This window comes from Xenopus laevis, chromosome 7S (genome assembly GCF_017654675.1).
Source record: "Xenopus laevis strain J_2021 chromosome 7S, Xenopus_laevis_v10.1, whole genome shotgun sequence".
Lineage (NCBI taxonomy): Eukaryota > Metazoa > Chordata > Amphibia > Anura > Pipidae > Xenopus > Xenopus laevis.
In genome coordinates, this window is record NC_054384.1 from 99,168,269 (window position 1) to 99,190,069 (window position 21,801).

The 21,801-nt window shown below is 41.4% G+C and overlaps 3 protein-coding genes across 5 annotated transcripts in view; 2 read left to right on the forward strand and 1 right to left on the reverse strand.

Moving 5' to 3' along the window:
- Window positions 1–34: 34 nt before the first annotated feature.
- Window positions 35–3,784, forward strand: MGC68606 (Ferritin light chain, oocyte isoform). Its single transcript, NM_001086458.1, is given in 4 exon segments — window positions 35–254; window positions 1,310–1,456; window positions 2,673–2,798; window positions 3,470–3,784. Coding segments are annotated over 4 exon segments (534 nt in total). The 5' UTR covers window positions 35–146; the 3' UTR covers window positions 3,623–3,784.
- Window positions 3,785–7,748: 3,964 nt separating this feature from the next.
- Window positions 7,749–21,801, reverse strand: part of LOC108697800 (circularly permutated Ras protein 1) — a 40,279-nt gene continuing 26,226 nt past the window's right edge. The window contains exons 16-23 of one of the 3 annotated variants that reach the window (XM_041571610.1): window positions 20,848–20,932; window positions 18,384–18,490; window positions 16,987–17,099; window positions 16,530–16,641; window positions 15,307–15,447; window positions 9,572–9,659; window positions 8,492–8,548; window positions 7,749–8,044 (exon numbers count right to left, since the gene is read on the reverse strand). In XM_041571610.1, the coding sequence (XP_041427544.1) occupies window positions 7,955–8,044; window positions 8,492–8,548; window positions 9,572–9,659; window positions 15,307–15,447; window positions 16,530–16,641; window positions 16,987–17,099; window positions 18,384–18,490; window positions 20,848–20,932 (793 nt within the window). In that variant the 3' untranslated portion in view covers window positions 7,749–7,954. Of the gene's footprint in view, window positions 8,045–8,491; window positions 8,549–9,571; window positions 9,660–15,306; window positions 15,448–16,529; window positions 16,642–16,986; window positions 17,100–18,383; window positions 18,491–20,847; window positions 20,933–21,801 lie in introns of those variants that run through there. The other 2 variants (XM_041571611.1, XR_005963085.1) reach the window with 2 other exon arrangements.
- LOC108697801 lies at window positions 10,500–13,051 on the forward strand. Its single transcript, XM_018228226.2, has 2 exons — window positions 10,500–10,996; window positions 11,979–13,051. The coding sequence occupies exon 2, from the start codon at window positions 12,097–12,099 to the stop codon at window positions 13,021–13,023; it is 927 nt and encodes a 308-aa protein (XP_018083715.1). The 5' UTR covers window positions 10,500–10,996; window positions 11,979–12,096; the 3' UTR covers window positions 13,024–13,051.

Below are 21,801 nucleotides of genomic sequence, written 5' to 3' on the forward strand. Positions count from 1 at the left end.
GTAAACAGTTGAAGCTCAGAGACATCCGCGCAGAGACAGCTGAATCCGCAGTTCTTGCTTCAACAGTGCTTGAACGGAACTCGGCTTCTCCCGCATATCCCGCACTCTTATTTCTACTTGGCCAAGTCCAGTAAAGTCGTGACATCATGAGCGCTCAGAGCCAGATCCGCCAGAACTACCACGAGGAAAGTGAGGCTGGAGTCAACCGCATTGCCAACCTGGAGCTGCAGGCCTCCTATCTCTACCTGTCTGTGGTGAGTCGGCCGTTTAGATCTCTCGGTTCCCTCTACATAAGCCCCATCACACCAGGCACATCTAGTCTCCCCCTAGACCCAGGAGCTTGTTATTTAAAGGGACAGGCTCCTGAAGGATCAGTTCCTGTTAACTCAGTCCTCTACCCATCTAACTAGCAGTGCAAAGTATTCCCTAGTCCCACAAAATACTTCTATTCCCTATTTAGATTTCTAGTGTCTGAGTCCTCAAGTGTCTACTGCACTAATTAATAGCAGGTGCAGATATTCCTGGGTTTTCTATGTTTCTGCAGAGTCAGTTTCTTGCTTTTTAATAAAATATACCCAGGGACGTCATCAGAAATCACAGGGCCATTTAAAAAAAACTGGGCCACCTTGTCTCAGCCCATGGCCACAATATAAAGGCCACACGGACATCTGCACTAAAACAGTAAAAACAAGTTATCATTGGTCATAATTTTTAAAAAAAAAAAAAAATTATTGGTGCAGCCAGAGCCCCCTATAAATTAAAAATAAATTGGGGTGGCATAGCCTGTGGTCCTCTATAATTTAAAAAATAAAATGTTGGTGGCCAGGGCCCCCCTGAAAGTTAAAAAATAATATTCCATGACCTGGACCACCCACAAGTTACAAAAGCAGGGGCGCTCCCCCAATGAGGTGAGTTGCCGCTCCTGGTAATTAAGAGCCGATTTTCTGGTTTTCAACTCGGAAATTCGGCTCTTCTAGTGTACTAGCAACGCGGCAAAAACTAAGGCCTCCTCGGGCAGCAAATTGGGCAGGAGCGCCCCTGTACAAAAGACATTGGTGGCCAAAATCAAAAAAGAAAATGTTATTGAAAGATGATCTCTTACCAGGGTAACCCCCAGTCCAAGGGTTTACCAATTTTTTGGGGGAAAATACAAAGAATTCAATTGTAGTTCAGGGTGACCTCTTCCTACATTTGAATTCTTTGTATTGGCCCAGAATATACCCCTGTAAATCCTAGGTGGGTGGAGAATGGTCTCTTGAGTATCCCGGGTTTTCTTATTCACGTGCTGTAGTTTCTCCCTCCCGTTTAGGGCTATTACTTTGATCGTGATGATGTGGCACTTTCCAAGTTCTCAAAGTTCTTCCGGGAACTGTCTGAGAAGAAGCGGGATCATGCCGAGGACTTCCTGAAGTTCCAGAACAAGCGAGGGGGGCGTGTTGTACTCCAAGACGTCAAGGTAAAGGATATCGCTCAATTCTTGGTTCTGGGCTTGGGATGTTGATGATGGTCCTACACCAGCTTTTTAGAGGGGTCGTTCACCTTCCAAACACTTTATAGGTTAAGTTGTTTTCATAATGTTCTCCAGAAATACTCTTTCAATTGCTTTTCCATTTAATTTTTGCTGGTTTTTCCAAAATCTCAAGTTTAAAGTTGAATGTTTGTGTCTCTGGGGTTTCAGTCTGACAGCTCAGTAATTCAGGTTCAGACTCTGAACTGTTACAATTTTGCAACATTTAATTGATAAATTTGTCAGCAGCATCTCTGGAATATCGGCAACTATTGTATCAATTCTAACAGCCGCTTGTAATGAAACTCAGGGATTCTGCTCAGCAGGGACAAAGATAAGAAATGTATCAATTTAGAACAGTTTAGAGGGTCGGTGACCCCCTCCCCCTTCCCAGAGCAGTTTTAGAAAGGTGAAAAATTAGATTTACACTTCAATATTAGAAAAAGTCACACATAGAAAACAAATAGGGATGGGCGAATTTGTTTCGTTTCGCCAAAAATTCGCCATCGGTGAAATGTCGCAGACGCCCATTAAAGTCTATGGGCATCAAAAAAATTGTTGTGTGGCGAATTTGTTTTGACGCGCGTTTTTTTTTTTTTTTTGACGCAAAACGCCATTTAAGTCTATGGGCGTAATTTTTCGGCGAAAAAATTCGTCCCATCCCTAAAAACAGTCATTGGAAAGTCTTTATTTCTGATGAACTGTCTGAAACCAACTGAACTAAAAAAAACTGTTGGTAGGCGAACAACCCCTTAAAGGAAAGTGTAGTTCTGCATGGAAACCAATGGATCTTTTAGGGCAGAGACATGGGTTCAGATTCGGGGAGATTTAGTTGCCAGGTGTCGGGGCGGCTAATCTCCCCAAACTGCCTCCCCCAGCTAGAATGTAAATCGACGGCCGGATGGCAATAGGAGCCCTTCGTTTTCCGAAGTTGCCTGAAGTTTCCTTGTGAGGCGACTTCGGAAAACAAAGTGCACCGATTTACATCCTGTCTGCGATTTACATTCTTGCCAGCGGGAGGCAGTTCGTGGAGATTAGTCGTTCCGAAGAAGAGGAGATTCGTCAGTGAGGGACTAATCTCCCCAAATCGGAGTGTGTCTCCTGAACAAATGGAAAACTTAACAAATTGCTTAGTGATCCCGTTTGTCTCATTTCGTTCCTTTAGAAACCTGATGATGACGAGTGGGGCAATGGAACCAAGGCTATGGAGGTTGCCCTCAATCTTGAGAAGAGCATCAACCTGGCTCTCCTAGACCTTCACAAAATTGCCACTGATCACACTGATCCACATGTAAGTACAGAGGTTTGCTATTTATGAGCAAAAGGGCTGGGTCCTGCAGGGAAGTGGGTGGATATGGGTGTTTAAGGCCGGTCCGGACTGAGAATTAAAATAGGCCCTGGCATTTCAGGTACACAGAGGCCCAAGCAGCCCCCAGCAGCCCACTAAATACTGACTTTTTATGGCACCTTAAAGCAGCCCCTCTGGCATTTGCCAGAACCCACAGATTGCCAGTCCGGGCCTGGTTTAAGGTGTAATAGGGTCAGCGCCGGATTTCACTGAGGCGCGCCCCTAGGCCGCGCGGTCCGACCAGGAGGCCGCGCGGTCCTAGCGCCCACCACACCTCACTTTCCCAGCGCGCCGGCGAAAAAACGCCGGCGCAGCTGCTGTAAATGAATAGGGACGCACGCGTCCCCATAATGCGGCTGGGCGGCATGCCGTCCCTATTTTTTTGCCGCCCTAGGCCCGGGCCTATGCGGCCTTGCCGCAAATCCGGGCCTGAATAGGGTAGTTCATATGACAGTTTAGGAACCACTACCTTAGGCAGTCTGAGCCGATTAAATACTGTGGCAAATAATCCAGAACTGCCCCCCTGGACCTAGAAGTAGTGGACATACCCAGCACATACACATAATCCAGATTATTGAATCCATTCGACTCAATACTTTTTTCTCTCTTGTCAGATGCAAGACTATCTGGAGCACGAGTTCCTGGAGGAGGAGGTTAAGCTGATCAAGAAGCTGGGAGACCATCTCACCAACCTGAGACGCGTAAAGGCAGCTGAAGAAGGCATGGGAGAATACCTGTTTGATAAACTCACCCTGGGAGAAGACTAAGTGACTAGAAGTCTTTAAATATGTGGGGTACAGCTCCTGCCTGGCCAAGTGCCCCCTTCCTCCAGCTTCTTGCTCATTTACTGAAATCCAAAGTTGAAATCTGATCTATGGAGTGTGATTTGCATGATCTGCATAAGCAAAATAAAGCTTTTATCAGCAGCAATAACTCGTGTATGTCTGTCGTGTTTGGGGGGGGGGGGTCAGCAAGATGCACGCCATACAATGGCAGATATTGCCTGCTTGCTCCGCCAGTTTTGATCAAGTCTGCAATTTAAAGGGGAACTTTCACAAAAATGAACATTTAATATAAGCTTCATCATACTGAAATAAGAAACTTTCTAAATACAATCAGTAAAATATTCTGCATTGTTTCTGAAATCAAGTATCTTCACTATCCCTCTCTCTGCTTCTGTTTCTCTTAATTCCGTCTTCATGCAGGTGTTGGGTGTCGGTTATTAATTGACATATCCAATATATATTATAGGGGGCTTCCTTTCCTTGCAGATGAATTAGAGCTCACTCTAACTGATTCCAATACAAACAAAATCTAACAAAATAACTGCATTTTGCACAAATCCTGCATATAGAGAGACCTTATGTCTGTTGATTTTATATAGTGAGCTCTAATACTTCTAGGCAAAAGGAGCCCCCTATAAGATATATTGGATCTAACTGTCCAATATCTGACCCCCAACTCCTGCATGAAGACGGAATGAAGTGAAGATGAACTTGATTCTTTCAGAAACGGTACAGAATTTGCAATTGGTTATATTTAGAAAACTTGTATGCTGAAGCTCATATTACATTTTCATGATGGTTCCCCTTTAAAGGAATTGTTCAGTGTAAAAATAAAAACTGGGTAGATAGGCTGTGCAAAATAAATAATGTTTCTAATATAGTTAGGCAAAAATGTAATGTATAAAGGCTGGAGTGACTGGATGTGTAACATAATAGCCAGAACACTACTTCCTGCTTTGCAGCTCTCTTGGTTTACATTGACTGGTTACCAGGCAGTAACCAATCAGACTTGAGGGGGGCCACATGGGTCATATCTGTTGCTTTTTAATCTGAGCTGAATGCTGAGGATCAATTGCAAACTCACTGAACAGAAATGTCCCATGTGGCCCCCCTTCAAGTCACTAACTCAGTTAGGGAGCTGAAAAGCAGGAAGTAGTGTTCTGGCTATTGTTACACATCCAGTCACTCCAGGCTGTATAGATAAAATTTTTGGCTAATTAACTATATTAGAAACATTTTTTATTTTGCACAGCCTATCTATTTACTTAGTTTTTATTTACACACTGAACTGTTCCTTTAAGGTTGAAAAGACAAGGCCACCAGGTTCAGCCTTTGCAGTTCTAGCTACTGCAGGGGAAATGTGTATTTCTTACTGCTTCCATCTCTTCTACCATATAGAAAAATAACACCCTTTTTGCACCAGAGATGAAACCACCTTTCTAGGGATGCCCTTGTGTCCTTACTGGTGTACTGGTAAATAAGGCATCAGAGGGTTTTCTTCTTGTTCATCTTATATAGTCCCAAGTTAAGCAACTCTTGTTCAGTTCAAAGCCATCATAACTAGGCCTTATTTTTTGTATTTCTTCATAGGCAATACTGTTGAATGAATACCCACAGGTGCACTTGGATACTTTTGTAACAATTTAAGATAAGCAAAGAAACCATTGTAACAATTTAAGATAAGCAGGTCTCCTAGGGATACTGTGACTTGCAGCTTAAAGGGCAATTTGCTTCATTAGCTAAACTGTAATAACACAGAAGAAGCACAGAAATGTGTTCAAACTTTCATAACCTGCCAAATTTTGTAAAATGAACTTGGTAATTAGGGGGTGTGACCACAAATATGTGCAGGGTACAAAAAGTTTCTGCCACGCTCCGTGCAGCAAATCTTTTTTGTCCCTCTATTTCCAAAATTTGTGAGGTTTGTAAAAGGTTTCTTTAAAGGAGAACTAAAGTTTAACTAAAGAAGTAGCTAGAAGTGTTGTACATTATGTTTTGTGCTTCTGTACCAGCCCAAGGCAACCACAGCCCTTTAGCAGTAAAGATTTGTGTCTCCAAAGATGCCCCAGTAGCTCCCCATCTTCTTTTCTGCTGATTCACTGCACATGCTCTGTGCTGCTGTCACTTACTGAGCTTAGGGTCCCACTCACAATATACAGTACACATAGAATAGAAATGTCACAATATAAGGCTGATTAGTAATTAATACAGATAATTACTACATGGCAGCACAGAAACCAGTGCAATTAGCATCAGAATTTAATAATCAGCAAACCTGTAGCATCAGCTTATATTACAGGGGAAGCTCATTTTCTGCTGGATAATTAGTGACGAGCCCTAAGCTTAGCTTCTCAACAGCCAATCAGAGCCCACTGAGCATGTGAGTGTCACAGACACTTTCCAAGATGGTGACCCCCTGTGACAAGTTTGAAATCCTGGATCATTGCTGCTATTGACAAGCTGAAACTTTAGCCTCGTGCAATAAGTTCATTATATAAAACATGGCATTTTTAGCCACATTCATTTTTAGGCTTTAGTTCTCCTTATTTCCATTCAATGAAAGCTGGTGATTTGGTTAAGAAATAAATGAGACCCATTCACAGGTGACTGGAAATAACCACACTAAATTTGCCTTTCTCTTCTGCCAGCTTTCAAATGGGGGTCACTGACCCCAGCAGGCAAAACAATATTGCTTGTGAGGATACGTTTGTTTTGTTATTGTTACTTCCTATTCAGTCTATCTTCTATACTTACAGTATTCCAGCCTTTTATTCAAAACTGGAGAGCTGCTGAATAAAAAGCTAAATTGAAGAACCATAAAAACTGAAGACCAATTGCAAACTGTCTCGGAATATCACATGGTATATATACATCATAGAAGCTAATTTAAAGGTGATCAATCTCTTTAAAGGATAAGAAATTATATATAAAGCACTGCGTAACCTGTTGGCACTATATAAATAAATGATGATGATGATGATTACATTATGACCCACTATTCCTTGTTTTCCCTCCTGTTCCAATACTGACACCTACAGGTTGCTCATAGTAACACGGGACATTGTGCCTTGTCCTGGCTGTTTCCAAAACGCCAGTCAGACGCGATATAAATGAACACGAACAACCATGCAAAAAATCATTTTCAGTTTTATTTACTACCTGTATTAAAATGAAATATAACCTTAGATGTCACACTGTAATTGTAGATGTTGAGAGTTGCAGTACAACAACAGCTAAAAGTTCACACCCGATACCTCAGCTTCATGTCATTTTCACCTCCAACCAGTGACTGTATTTAAAGCTGATTACAAGTGACAGTGGTCAGGGGATGGGGCTAGTTCTCTAATGACAGTCTGACGGACAACCCCAATATTATATCTGTTGGGGTAACTTCCAGCCCATTATTTATGGCAATAAATAGATTCCTTGAGCCTGACAAATACTTCACAGAAGTGCTGCACGACACGCAGAGCTGCTGTTCATTTTCCTGTCTGGGGTATCAGAGGCGCACAGCAAAATTCAGCCAATCAGGAAGTGCCGTTGGAGGAAGTGATGTCACGTGCATGCACGTAATGTCTCCGGAAGTCACGGATTCCACACTGCTCATGCGCTCATTGTTCCGCTGACATCACTTAAATGTTCTGCACATGCGCATGCCAGATTATTGCCCGAAAATAGAGTAAAATCATCAGAAATCAGGTGAATGCTTAAAGGAGAAGGAGAGCTCCAGAGTCATTTTATTGCCAATAGATTAGCTGCAATAGTGCAAGATAGAATGCTATATTTATTCTGTAGAATGGTTTACCATACCTAAGTAAAAAGCTCTAGAAGCTCTCTGTTTGTTTAGGATAGCAGCTGCCATATTAGCATGGTGTGACATCACTTCCTGCCTGAGCCTCTCCCTGCTCACTTATAGCTCTGTCCTCAGATTACAGCAGAGATGGGAGGGGGGAGAGGAGCAAACTGAGCATGCTCAAGCCCTGCCCTGGAGGTTTAAGCTGAAAACAGGAAGTCTGATACAGAAGCCCATGAGTACACAATAGAAGGAAAGAAATGTGGTGTTTCTTTTGACAGAGGACTCAGAGCGACATTACTTTGAGGGTTTACTGGTGTATTTATATAGACCTTTCTGATAAAGCTTACTTAGTTTTAACATTTCCTTCTCCCTTAAGAGTGTGGGGGATGTAGCCCAAAATCTCCCCAAAAAATTGGGAGGGGTGGGGTTGACAGCTGTGGCTGCACATGGTTAACTGCTCCACTCCATTGTGGGATTCTACATCTTCTCTGTTAGCCATGCCCTCCTATATTTTCTATTTATTGGGGCTGGAGCTTCAGCTTTTTTATCACTTTGTTCTTGGCCTGCTTCAGGTGGAACATCATGTTTGCCATTTCATCTGTAAAGCCCTAGAAAGCAAAGGTATTGTTACTTTCCCAAGCGTGAAAATACCATTGAACATTTGCAAGGTTGATTTTTGAAATGACTCTTACCCACAACTCAGGTCATCATTCAACCCAGAAATGCATATGCTGAATTTCAACCAGATGATCCAATTAATCAACCAATCCAAAACCTTTTTATACCAATCAGCCACATTCAAATATAAAAAAGAGTTCGGGTGCAACATAAGCATGAACATAGTTCCAGGGGGTGCCAAATGAGGGCTGTGATTGGCTATTTAGTAGTCCCTATGTGGACTGGCAGCCTACAGGAGACTCTGTTTGGCCAAAAACCTTTTTTTTCATGCTCCAAAACTTGCCTCCAATCCAAGAATTCAAAAATAAGCACCTGTTGTTTCCATCAGAAAGTACCAATGAGGGTAGAAATAGGTTACGTACTCTACTACAACTTACTTTCACAGCAGGGACATGCTCGTTTCCTTGTTCACGTTGTCTCTTGATTGAATTCCCCTAAAGAAAAGTCAGACAGACACAGATGATCACATTAAAACAGACTCTCTACTTCTATAGTGATATAGACAATTACGCATCCTGATCCAGTATCCTGCAACAACCAATGAGATGTTTCTTTTCAACATAATAACTGCACACAATGCATTACAGTTAACTGCTGATTGGTTACTAGGGACAAACTTCCATAGCTACAGGCCCCATCTAGAATATGCCGTACAGTTTTTGTCTCCATCACTCAAACAGGACATTATTGTATTAGAGAGGGTACAGAGAAGGGCAACTAAGCTGGTAAAGGGAAAATCTTAGCTATGAGGAAAGACTGGCCAAATTGGGGATGTTCACGCTGGAGAAGAGGCGCTTAAGGGGTGATATGATAACTATGTATAAATATATAAGGGGATCATATAATAATCTCTCTAATGATTTATTTACCAGTAGGTCTTTTCAGCTGACACAAGGTCACCCATTCCGATTAGAAGAAAAGAGGTTCCGGCTAAATATTGGGAAGGGGTTTGTTACAGTGAGAGCTGTGAAGATGTGGAATTGTCTCCCTGAATCAGTGGTACAGGCTGATACATTAGATAGCTTTAAGAAGGGGTTGGATGGCTTTTTAGCAAGTGAGGGAATACAGGGATATGGAAGATAGCTCATAGTACAAGTTGATCCAGGGACTGGTCCCATTGTCATTTTGGAGTCAGGAAGGATTTTTTTCCCCCTCTGAGGCAAATTGGAGAGGCTTCAGATGGGGTTTTTTGCCTTCCTCTGGATCAACTGGCAGTTAGGCAGGTTAAAAGGTTGAACTTGATGACTTGTGTCTTTTTCCAACCTCACTTACTATGTTACTTTAACTTTGTATTCCCCCCAACTTACAGTCCATGGTAACCAACAGAACTGACTCTGCTGCTGACATTACCTGTAGCCTGACAGTGTCCAGACTTAACTAGCCAGTAATAACCTGCGCTAATGACAAAAGCTGGCTGTGTATTCAAATATAAACAAGCGCCATGATCAAATACTTACATATATTTTCAAATCTTCATAGATTGGCGACATGGTGTTCTCCCATTCCTCATACACGTCATTGCTTGCCTCATACTTTTCATGTTTCCTGGTAGACCACAAATAATCACTATTCATCAGCATGTATGAGATAATACTCCCATCATACTACCAAAGGCCTTATAACTTGCTGCTTGATTGTTAGTGACATTGATGAACTCACTGGTCATATCACGCCCCCTGCTTTTATCTTCCTGGGGCAGGAGCTTTCTTATAATTAATAACAAACTGCACTTTGTTATTCATGAAACAAGCCCATTTGTTCCTATATGTCTCATTAGTAGTGATGGCCTAGGCATCAAAATTCGAGAAACTCCCGCGAAAATTCGCCGTCATCACAAAAATTTGGAACAGTCGGTTGTGTCAAAACCATTGCACGTCAACACTATTTGGACGCCCACTGACTTTAACACCCATTGTCTTTTGATGCGAATTGACGGGGCGTCAACATTGAGTTTATCAAATTTTTCGCCATTCCGCGAATTTCGTGTGAATTTTTCGGCGAAGGCAAACAGGAGAAATTCCCCCATCACTACTCATTAGCATGAACTAGTTATCCCAGGTCTGAGAAGGTATCATGTTATCAAAGATAAAAGCTGAACGCTGATTAAAATGTTATTTGTAGGGCAGATTTACTAAGGCTCGTATGGTAAATTCAATTTTTTTAATTTTTTGGGGGTCAAAACTCACAAATTCGAATTGAAATCTACCATCCCTGAAAAAAGTTCTAATTCAACTCTTCTCCACCTAAAACCTGTCGAGTTCATGTAGAAGTCAGTGGCAGAGGTCCCTTGAACTATTTGAAGATGTTAATAGTAGTGATGAGCCAAATTTTTGCCAAGTTTCGCTTCGGAAATTATTCTCCATAGACTCCAATGGGAGAGAAAAATGTTGCGCGTCAAAAAAAAAGTTGCACGTCAGAAAAAAATTTGACCCGCGCCAAAAAACTCTGACAAGCAAAAGTCGAGTTTTTTTTCGGAGGAAAACATGATTAGAATTCGATGTGAGTATTCAGGTCAGGACTATTCCATCAAAATTTAGACGTCCGAATTTTTCATAGATAATATACTATTTGAATTTTGAATAAAATCAAATTTATTAGAGTTTAAAAGAAATTCAGATTACTCTAAAATTTGACCTTTGATAAATAACCCCATACTGTATATTTTTCACTAGTAGATGGCAGCAAAGAGTTGTTGTTAATAGCAAAAGGTGTAATTACTGCAAGCCACCACCAGAGGGAGAAAAGGAGCCTCTCTGGAAAGGTTCTAGAGAAAGGGGAGGGGCACCAAAACTTATAAAAAGGAAGGTACGGTTGGGTGTGGTTCTCTTTGGTCCATGAAGACATCTAAAGAAGCAAGCTGGGAGCCTGAGACCCCAAACTAGGTAAGTAGAAACCAAAAGTAAAACATTGGGTGGGAGAAGCTGTCAAGGTAACCAGAACAGGAATAGTTTTTGTCATAGCTCTTCCTACTGATGAGAAGCAAAGAGGGAACAGATTGCAAGGGCAGCCTGTGCCCCATCCAGATGTGAGAAGGGGTTAGTTCCTCTGATGGGAACTCCTCAAGTTAGAGCCCAAGTGGAGAGTTTAGGGCACAGGAAGGCAGGGCAGCCATCAGGGGATGACAGGGGGTGAGTTGTAGGGGGCCCGAGGGTAAGGGGGGCCCCGGCCACGCCACACTTACTTGATTAGCCGGGCCCCCCATCTTTCTGAGAGCTGCTGACTTCAGGAAGGCATGGACGTTTAAGGGGCCCTGGCCACCAATTTTCTTATAATGTGGGGGGGGGGTCCTGGCCACCAATTTTTTTTCTCATGTGGGGTCCTAGCCACCAATATTTTTTAATGGGGGGGCCCTAGACACAAATGTTTTTTTATAGGAGGCCCTGACCACCAATATCTTTTTATTTTTTATTAACATGTGGGAACCGTAGCCAGCAATATTTTTTTAGTTTTTTTACTGTGTGGTGGGGAGGGCGGACCTGTAGGTGGGGCTTGCGGTGGGAGCAGCCCAGGGGCCCCAGGAAATGTTGTCGTACGGGGCCCTCCGGTTTCTGATGGCAGTCCTGCAGGAAGGACCCTGGTGTCCTTTAAGCTAATGCCCAAGAAAAAGTTAGGAGGGACCCAGTAAGAATCACCTGGCAAAGCTGGTACTGTTGGGTTAAGCCCCATGGAAGTGGGTGTGGAGGTCTCTCTGAGTAAAAGTACTGGAGTCTGAAGGTAAAAGGGGTGAAGGAACAGAAGGAAGGGTATAGAAAGGACCCTGGTGTGGGAATACAATTACTGAAGGCTCCAAGCAGGGGCCATAGTTTAATCACTTGCTGGAAACCACTGGACTGTAAATTTGAATTTGGCTCCATTTGTTTTCAGTGAACAGGAGGCGACTGCGTGGAGACGGAGTAGCTCCAGCCGTGGTGCCATATTGCTGAAAATTGAGAGTTTTAACACACTTTCGAGACTGTGGTTCTCTTATTGCCGATTGACAAACATGGCCACAAAAAGCAGTTCTGAGCCAAGTACCGATACGTGCAGAAGATACATGTGGGCTGGAGCTTTTTCGCAAAAGATTACAGCTCACGGTATTACCAAAACTGTGCCGATATGCAGCAGCTGTGAGCATGAGCTAACCTGGGCCATGCAGGATGTTAAAGCCTGCTGCTCTCACTGTGGAAGACCTTGCTTCTTGGGCCCTTATTACATGCGTGTGACTTTGCACCCTAAGACGGAGGTGGTAAGCAGATTCCGGCAGTTCCAGGTTGACGATTGTGACCTAGATGCAGAGTTAAACTCAGAGCATTTGTTTCCTGATGAACTGGAGCCTGGTGACAATTTGGAGCTCCCAGAGGCTACCTCAGAATTCTTTTCACCCAGTGGGAGTAATTCAATGGCAGAGCAGGGTGAAATTTCAAGTGCTGTGCTTTGTGTGCCCAGGCGCACCCCGCAAGTAGACGAAAGTGACTTTTGGGTATTACCAGGGGTAGCAGATACCAAATCCCTTGGTGCAGTGTCTAAAGTGCAAAAAATCATAAGTCTGGAAATATTTAAACAATATGGCTATTACATGCCTTACGCACCTGCCTGGGTTTTCGATGAGGTTGATGCACGAGTAAAAGACTGGATTCATAAAGATATCCTGGCCAATCGAAAACCAGAGAAGAATTCAGCCTTTTGTTCAGATAGAGAAAAGCATTGGTGGTCCTGGGAACGAGTGTGGGAGATGAGCATACAGTGGTGGTGGGGGCAAACAATAATGCGCCACGCTGTGAAGAGTTTTGGCGAATATCAGCCAGTACGCTATTTAAGCATAGATGTTGTCATGCCTAATGGTAAAGAGGTTGAAAAACCACACCCTGCCTATTATAGGTCATTGGAGGAAACCAAGGACTGGCTCCACCGTCTCTTCCAGACCATGTAAGATTTTTGCCAGAATATAGCCCTGTTGGCTGTCAGTTCATTTAACTACTGTGTGTTCTATAGGGATACTTCACAAATTCTAACTCTGAGACAAACATGTTTAGTTGCTGGCTGTGAAGTTAACAGAGCAGAAAACACTGTGCCGTAACAGTGTATTTTTGGGGTTCACTTAAAGAGAAGTTGCTGTGCCTTGATCAGTATAATGTTTTATCTCTATATCCTGTGATGTCAAAGTTTTTCCATATTTCATTCTAAAAGATTTCATTTATAAAAGTTATTTGCAACATCATGTCTGCGTCGTGTATTTTTGTGAAATGATCAGACTGCGGGTTATGAGCTTAATATGTGATTTATATATATGAATGTTGAATATTGTGTGTAGAGTTAAAGCCACAAATAAGTTAAGCAGGCTTTAGTGGCAAAGTGGTTTAAATATAATGGTGTGTGTAATGTATATTTTTTACCAATAGATGGCAGCAGAAAGCTTTGTTGTTAATATCAAAGGGGGTAATTAAGTCACCACAAGAGGGAGGTCCACCAACCCTGGAACGGGAAGGGCCTCAAATGGTAAAAAAAAAAGGAAGGCAGATCTGGTTGCCAGTTTGGAGGTTTTCCAGCCAAATTGGTCTACTAATATAAAGCCCAAGTGGGTTTTGAAAGTACAAACTAGCCAAGGTACAGATTTGGGTTGCTTTTTGCGCCTTTGGCTAGTTTGTACTTTGGAAACAAGCCAACATTTTTTCTCGCCCTAATGTGCCAAGCCTGCGTCTCCCAATGCATGTTGGGTAATGTAGTTTTTGCTTTACTTTCAACTTGGCAGTTGGCAAATTGTTAGACTACAATACCCAGCATGCAATGGGATTAACTTGTATAGAAGTCGTGAGTTACCAGATTTTGGGCTCTGTACCCCCAGTCTCCCATCACTCTTAAAGGAGAAGGAAAGCTACGGAGGCATTTTATTGCCAATAGATTAGCTGCAATAGTGCAAGCTAGAATACTATATTTATTCTGTAGAATGTTTTACCATACCTGAGTAAAAAGCTCTAGAAACTCTCTGTTTGTTTAGACTAGGAGCTGCAGTATTAATGTGGTGTGACATCACTTCCTGCCTGAGTCTCTCCCTGCTCTGGGCTCAGATTACAGTAGAGAAGGGAGGGGGGTGGGGAAGAGGAGCAAACTGAGCATGCTCTTGCCCAGGGCAATGAGGTTTAAGCTGAAGGCAGGAAGTCTGATACAGAAGCCCATGTGTACACAATAGAAGGAAAGAAATGCAGTGTTTCTTTTGACAGGGGACTCAGAGCAACATTACTTTGGTGGTTTACTGGTATATTTAGATGGACCTTTCTGATAAGGCTTACTTAGTTTTAACCTTTCCTTCTCCTTTAAGCATTCTTGCATTTTCCAGTGACTTTCCTCAATTTCAGAGAATTTTGGGGCAAAAATCTGCTGGCCACCAAAATTTCTAGAGGTTGACCTGTTTTACCAATATTTATTGAAATTGTATATATATTAGGGCCTTAGGGGGCCCCTATACCTCCTGGGCCCCCTCTGTAGTTACGCCCCTTGGTGATGGGCAAATCTGTCCCTTTTTGCTTCATAGAAAAATTTGAAAAAGGCATATTTTCAAATATATTCAATTATTTTTTTCACGGCACACATGCTATTTTTGGGCTACTTTTAAAGTGCCTCTTGGCTAGTTTTGGGCTGGTTTTGAAGCTGACTTTGGCTGGTTTTGAAAATTTGATCAGACAACCCTGGGTGTGGTCCTCTTTGGCATATTGGAACATCTGAGAAAGCAAGCCGGGACCCTAAGATGCTAAACTCAGTAAGAAAGAAATGGAAGCAAGACACCAGGTGGGGAAAGGTACTAGGGTAGCTAGGACAGGAACAGTTTTTGTCACAGCTCATCCTAGGGATGAAAGGCAGAGAAACAACAGTTAGCAAGGGAAACCTGTGACCCACATGTCTTGTCGTGTCAGGCAAGTCCCTTAGGACTAAAAACAGATGGGTCTGCCTGTAGACTGTAGGACAGTTCCCAGCAGCCCTCTTATTACCACCACAGAGCAATGTCTCACTAATACCTTTAAACATATTTTACATCAAACAGTGGGCCCTAAATATCAGGCCAGCAGGTTAGTCCTAGGAGGCCCAGACTGACACCACTGAAGCTTTCCTTTCTATATTACTGCCTAGGAAATAGCTGTTGATAGAGAACTGGGCTACTTTATAAAGTTAGCATTAGAGCAGCAACATTGCTACTGTACTATTAAACAATGATACTTACATAATCTGAGCAATGAGATCTTTCAGCGCCAGAGCCACCTTAGTGGCCTCATCCACACGTCCTTCTATAGCGAGATGGGCACTAATCTGGGCACTATGGATCTGCAGGACACTCATATTGAGGGCTTCCAGAGCAGCTAAACTAATGCAAAAGAGAAACAAAATCCAGTCAGAAACACAGTGTATGTAAAGTATGTGTTCAGTATATGCCTTGACAGGGGTTCACCTAAATTCCTATTGGCTCCACCAAAAAAGGAGCGGTTTTCAAAATTCAGTAAACTCAAGTACTCCCCTTGCACTTGGTCATGTACCAAATGAAGATTAAAAGTGTGAGTTGGGTTTTGGTTGGAAAGAAGTGAGTTGCCTGAGTGTGTGTATATAGAGTGTGTGTATATTTCTGTAGTTTGACTGGTAGAGTATTACTGTCTCTAAGCCTCATAGCAGACTACCTTCCATAAATTACCTTCCTATTATGTTCCTTGCACCTTTGATGGCAATTCATTGTAAACTACAGGCAAGTTAGAGTTAGGCATTGGGTATGGGTATTATAGTAGCAAGTCAAGCTTTGAGTACAAAATTAGACTCACATAGGGTTCTGTAATGTGTCTAGATCTTTGGCAGCTGATAAAACAATACATTATGGGGGTTATTTATTTAAGTCCTAAAAACTGGAAAAAAAATTTTACTATATAATCTGAATTTTTCATGGAAAAAACCCTCACATTTTTCAAGATTTATTATACCCCGAGGATGGAAAAAGTCTGAATTCGAAAATCCGGCATCTCAGACCTAACAAGGTTGTATATAAGTGATTGGGAGAGGTCCCTATCCCTATAGGTCCTTATCATTTGGAAGCTTCTGTGGTCTGCGCTGGAATTACCCCAAAAATCAGGCATTTCAGGCAAAAATGCAAAAAATTCAGACTTTTCGGGAAAAAATTTGAGCAATGCGGGAAAGAAAATTCAAAAAAATCGTACCATTCGGATTTATACGCGGTTTTATCAAGTTTTCCTCCAATCCAATTAAATCGAGTTTTTTATTAACAAATAAGGTCATATCGTGGATTCTATTTTGGTCTGAGTTTTTTATTTTAAATAAAAAAAAAACCTTGTCTGTTGGACTGCAATTGCCTCTATAAGAAGACAATATATATTATAATGTTAATAATAAAATATATATTAAAATATAAGGTTTCTTTTCAGTCCCCCTGTCCATTATGCTCACCTGTCATTGGTCACTGGCCGTCTATGAGTCAGAATCCGGTGGCTTCTTCTTCCGTCCGGCAGGCAAAATGTCAGCTGCACTTGGACTGGTAGTTGGGAGTGACGCAATGCATCTGTGATCCAATCACACAGGGAAATGTATATTAGTCCAACACATCCATACTAATTTGCTTGATATCACCTTTGCTAAAAAAGGTCATTATTCATTAAAATATACGGGCTCAAATATGAGCAGGAAAGAGGTTACAAGGTACAAAAAACAGGTTCAGTCCATTTTGCACTTGACTAAATTAATTGCTGCAGTTAACTCTTTGTTTTGGAGCACAGACAACTGCAGACAGTTGCCTGCGCACAAATTGTGACCCGGGGGGAACCTGGCCACATGGCATACATGTAACACACCCAACAACATTGCTAATTACTTAAATTTGTAAAAATAAACCATTTTACTTAATCACCCTGAATCTTGGATGAATGGATGTCAAACTCCATAGACAGCACAGTGTCAGGTGTTGTGCTTCCAATGGTTCGCTCCAATATGGGTGCAGAGTGCCCCTCGTATACAAAATACCTGGTGACAGAGAAAAAAGGAAAAAATTGTAAAATAAAAGAGTACGGTAAACCCCCGTGGGGCAGCACTTCAGATCACAAGAACAAATACTGTACCCTGCTAAGTGCTCATTACTCCTCCTGGTCATGCAGTTTATTTATTAAAGCAAAAAGAGATTATTCTCTAAAATAAAAAAAAGTCAATAATTTATTGACATAAATAGGAATCCTGCAGGATTCATAGCTCAAAACATGGAGCAAACTCTTCTGTAAGTATTCAGAGTAGGTCTCACTGTAGGTCTCAGCCTTGAGTGTGGCTGCTTTAAAATGGGAACACTTTTTGTTATGCCTTGCTTTGTGCCTTGTTGCACTTGCATCCACACACATACTCCTTTGCATTCTCCTATAATTGTGCTCGGCACAACCATGTCTGTCACATGTTCGTTAATGAACTGCCCTACTGGCACAGAGGAAACCCTGGAGTTACTGTGCCCTTTAAAAATGCCGGTAATCCCGGTGTTCCCTCTGCGGCCGCATTAATAGGCGAGGCAGACTTGCATCCTGAGAATCACGTGCAAAGGCCATATTTATAAAGAGGGTGGGAAATTACACAATTTACACGCTTTGAACATAATTGCATCTGATCTGTGAAAATGTAACCATCAGTCGGACAGTAACCCTTATCTGGAGAAAGAGAACTATCTAATTTAAAGACATTACCAATAACAACCCTGAGAAATTCTTAGAACTTGATAAACCTTGATAAAATGTTGGACCAGTGAGGAACCAGTGCTCTATCTATTTAAGGCATAAAATTCAATCAAAAACGGAGCACCGGGAATCCAAAATTCATTGATTAAAAAGTAGAATTTATTGCATAATCTTTAAAAGTTTGCATACGAACTTTTAAAGATTATGCAATAAGTTTCACTTTTTAATCCATGAATTTTGGCTTCCCCGATGCTCCGTTTTTGATTGAATTTGTTGCTACGTTGTACTGTTGGGATCACAGTGGATGTGATGCATGTCGGAGCCAGTTTGAGACCGGTAAGTGCTCCCACTACTATGTATGCTGGATTTACATATTTAAGGTATGACTCCCAGCAAAGATTCTTTGTCTTTCCTTGTCTTTTCTTTCCTTGCCATGTTTGTAGGAGATCAGTTCTATTTCAATCTCATTTTTTAAACTTTTTAAACATAGCTTTCAGTCAGTTCATACAACTACAGACATTTCAATAAAATCAAAGTGGTTCTATATCAGAGCCTCCTTGGTTCGTATTGCCATAATAATAAACATTCTGCTTACATGTAACTTGGTAGGTAAACCCTCACGTTCACATCTGTAGCATTGATTTCTTCTTCCAGAATAGACTGGAACTCTTGCGCCAAGTTCAGAGGATGGACAATATTTACCTACAGAGCCAAATAACAAGTAGTATCAGTCTATATTTTTATCAGATCATAGTTTTGGTAATTAGCAGCCTTCCTGTCTATGCTTAACGCCCAGGAACCCGTTAGTAGCCTCAAAGAAAATCTGACGCTTTTTGCTCCATGATACCATCCATCAATATCTGCATGTTCCCTGGGAGACAGCTTATATATTTACTCCTTAGGCCATTAGCAGGGGTGTAACTACAGAGGAAGCAGACCCTGCAGGGGGGCCCAGGAGGTATAGGGGCCCCATGAGGCCCTAATTCATATACAATTTCAATAAATATCAGTAAAAGAAATCAACATTTTGGGGGCATGAAAAACTTTTTTACGATTTTAGCATTCAGTCTCACTCGAAAACAATCACTGCGCTTAAAGGGCGTGTAAAGGCAAAAAAGAAATGAAATGAAAAAGAAAACTATCTCCAATATACTTTAATTAAAAAATGTGTACGGTTTTTATAAGAAACTTGACTGTGTGCAGTGAAATTCTACCTTCATTTACTGCTGTGGATAGGAATTGTCAGACGGTCCCTAACTGCTATGCAGGGAAACAATCATACTTATGAACAGCAGGGGGAGCCCCCGCCTTACTTCCCAGCCATGCAGAACTCAAGCAGCTTTGTTTATGACGATCCCTAAGCAGCCCAGACCACACTGAGCATGTGCACAGTCTTAGTCTTGCAAAGATGTATAACAAAGTTACAAGATGGTGACCCCCTGTAGCCAACTTTGAAAGCATAACTTATTTGTTTGATTAGGCTTGTGGTGCAGTGAGTTCATGTTTATGTTTAGTATCCAAATACAGCATTTCTAGCCTTATTCTATTTTAGACTTTACATGCCCTTTAAATATGATATTACAGCCCTGCAGTGAAATGACTTGTTTTCACCATAACAAAAGAAAATTGGATTCAATAAGAAAATCAAAACAGAAAAAAACTGACTAAAGGGGTGGTTCACCTTTACATTATCTTTTAATATGTTATAGAATCACTGATTCTAAGCAACTTTATAATTGGCCTCCATTTTCAAATAAAAAGGCTACACAATGGATTGTTATGTTACTTTTTTTTTGCTCATCTTTATCTATCCTATCTCTCCTATTCATATTTCAGTCTCTTATTCAAATCAATGCATGGTTGCTAAGGTAATTTGTACCCTAGCAACCAAATTGCTGAGATTGCAAACCAGAGTTTCCCCAAAAAAAAAGGCTAAATAATGTAAAAACCACAAATAAAAAATGAAGACCAAATTGTCTCAGAATATCACTCTCTACATCGTACTAAAAGTTAACTCAAAGGTGGACAAACCCTTTAACCTATGCTGGTAGAAGATGTAGTTATAACATCAGAATTAATAGATTTGTATTTGTTTTCTGCACAGTCGCTCTTAATATCTACTTCCCCCCCAAACATGATTAAAGTGGCTTTAGCCTCAGGGCTGGATTTGCGTCCATGGCACGCTGAGGCCTCGCGATCCTAGAGCTAAGATCCGGACGCACCCCCTGTGAGCGGACGTTCGCGCATACACTATGGCGATGGGGAATGCTGTGTTCCTAATGCGGATGGCGGCATGCCGCCCTTAAACTTTCGCATCCCTAGGCCCGGCCTGTTTAGCTTAAAGGGATACTGTCATGGCAAAAAAAATTTTTTCAAAATGAATCAGTTAATAGTGCTGCTCCAGCAGAATTCTGCACTGAAATCCAGATTTTTTTATATTCAATTTTGAAATCTGACATGGGGCTAGACATTTTATCAATTTCCCAGCTGCCCCTGGTCATGTGACTTGTGCCTGCACTTTAGGAGAGAAATGCTTTTTGGCAGGCTGCTGTTTTTCCTTCTCAATGTAACTGAATGTGTCTCAGTGAGACATGGGTTTTTACTATTGAGTGTTGTTCTTAGATCTACCAGGCAGCTGTTATCTTGTGTTAGGGAGCTGCTATCTGGTTACCTTCCCATTGTTCTTTTGTTTGGCTGCTGCGGGGAAAAAGGGAGGGGGGTGATATCACTCCAACTTGCAGTACAGCAGTAAAGAGTGATTGAAGTTTATCAGAGCACAAGTCACATGACTTGGGGCAGCTGGGAAATTGACAATATGTCTAGCTCCATGTCAGATTTCAAAATTGAATATAAAAAAAATCTGTTTGCTCTTTTGAGAAATGGATTTCAGTGTAGAATTCTGCCGGAGCGGCACTATTAACTGATTCATTTTGAAAAAAAATTTTTTCCCATGACAGTATCCCTTTAAAGGTTGAAAAACAAAATTTGGGATGGTAAATCTATATATCAAAAGATGTGTACCAGTGATTGTTGTATGACTGTAGAGATGTGTCACTTACCTTGCCTCCAGTTTTATCAGCTAACTGGCCGAGCTCAGGCAACCTGCAGTCAGTCCCTTCTATGGTCAGTACAGACACTACCACACTGTAGGGAAATATGTAATATGTTAGGACTGCAAAAAGAAAGTCACAAAATTCATGTATCTACAATTGCTGAATCATATTATTCTATCTTGCCTGTTGCCTTTCTCTAGAACAATAATACGTTGGCCTTGGAGATTCCAGTGACTGAATATTTATGTTATGGGATTTGTCCCATCGGCATGCCAACCCTCATAAAATTACTTATATCTTCTCTACCTATACAAAATACAGGAATGGGACGTGTTATCTATTGGGGTTTTCTGAATAATAGATCTTTCTATAATTTGGATCTTCGTACCTTAAGTCTACAAAAAAATCACGTAAACATTAAATAAACCCTATATCCTGGTTTTGCTTCTAATAAGGATTAATTATATCTTAGTTGGGATCATGTACAAGGTACTGTTTTATTTTTATAGAGAAAAGGGAAATCATTTTTAAAAATTTGGATTATTTAGATAAAATGAAGTCTACAGGGAGACAGCCTTTCCATAAGGTTTCCGGATAAGGATCCCATACATGTATCTGTATTCGAGCCATTCCCAATGTGTTGGGAATTTTAAAGTTTGTTGGGATTGTGTTTGCTTCCAAACAATACAATTTGAATCATAACTGTGTTTCCATGAACAGTCGTTGGGGTGGAGCTGTGGCTGGAGGTGAGCCTGGTGACATTGGAGGCAGGTCAGTGATGTTGGGGACAGACCTGCTGACAATAAAAGAGGGCCCACTAACTGTAACAGGAGGTTTGGACTGTTAGGTTTTGAGTTCCCTAACGCAATCAGTAATCTCTGGTTGTTTTCCTTTTCTAACATTATTCCGTTAAATCCCATGGGGATGATGTAATTATATACATATTTTATACATATTATA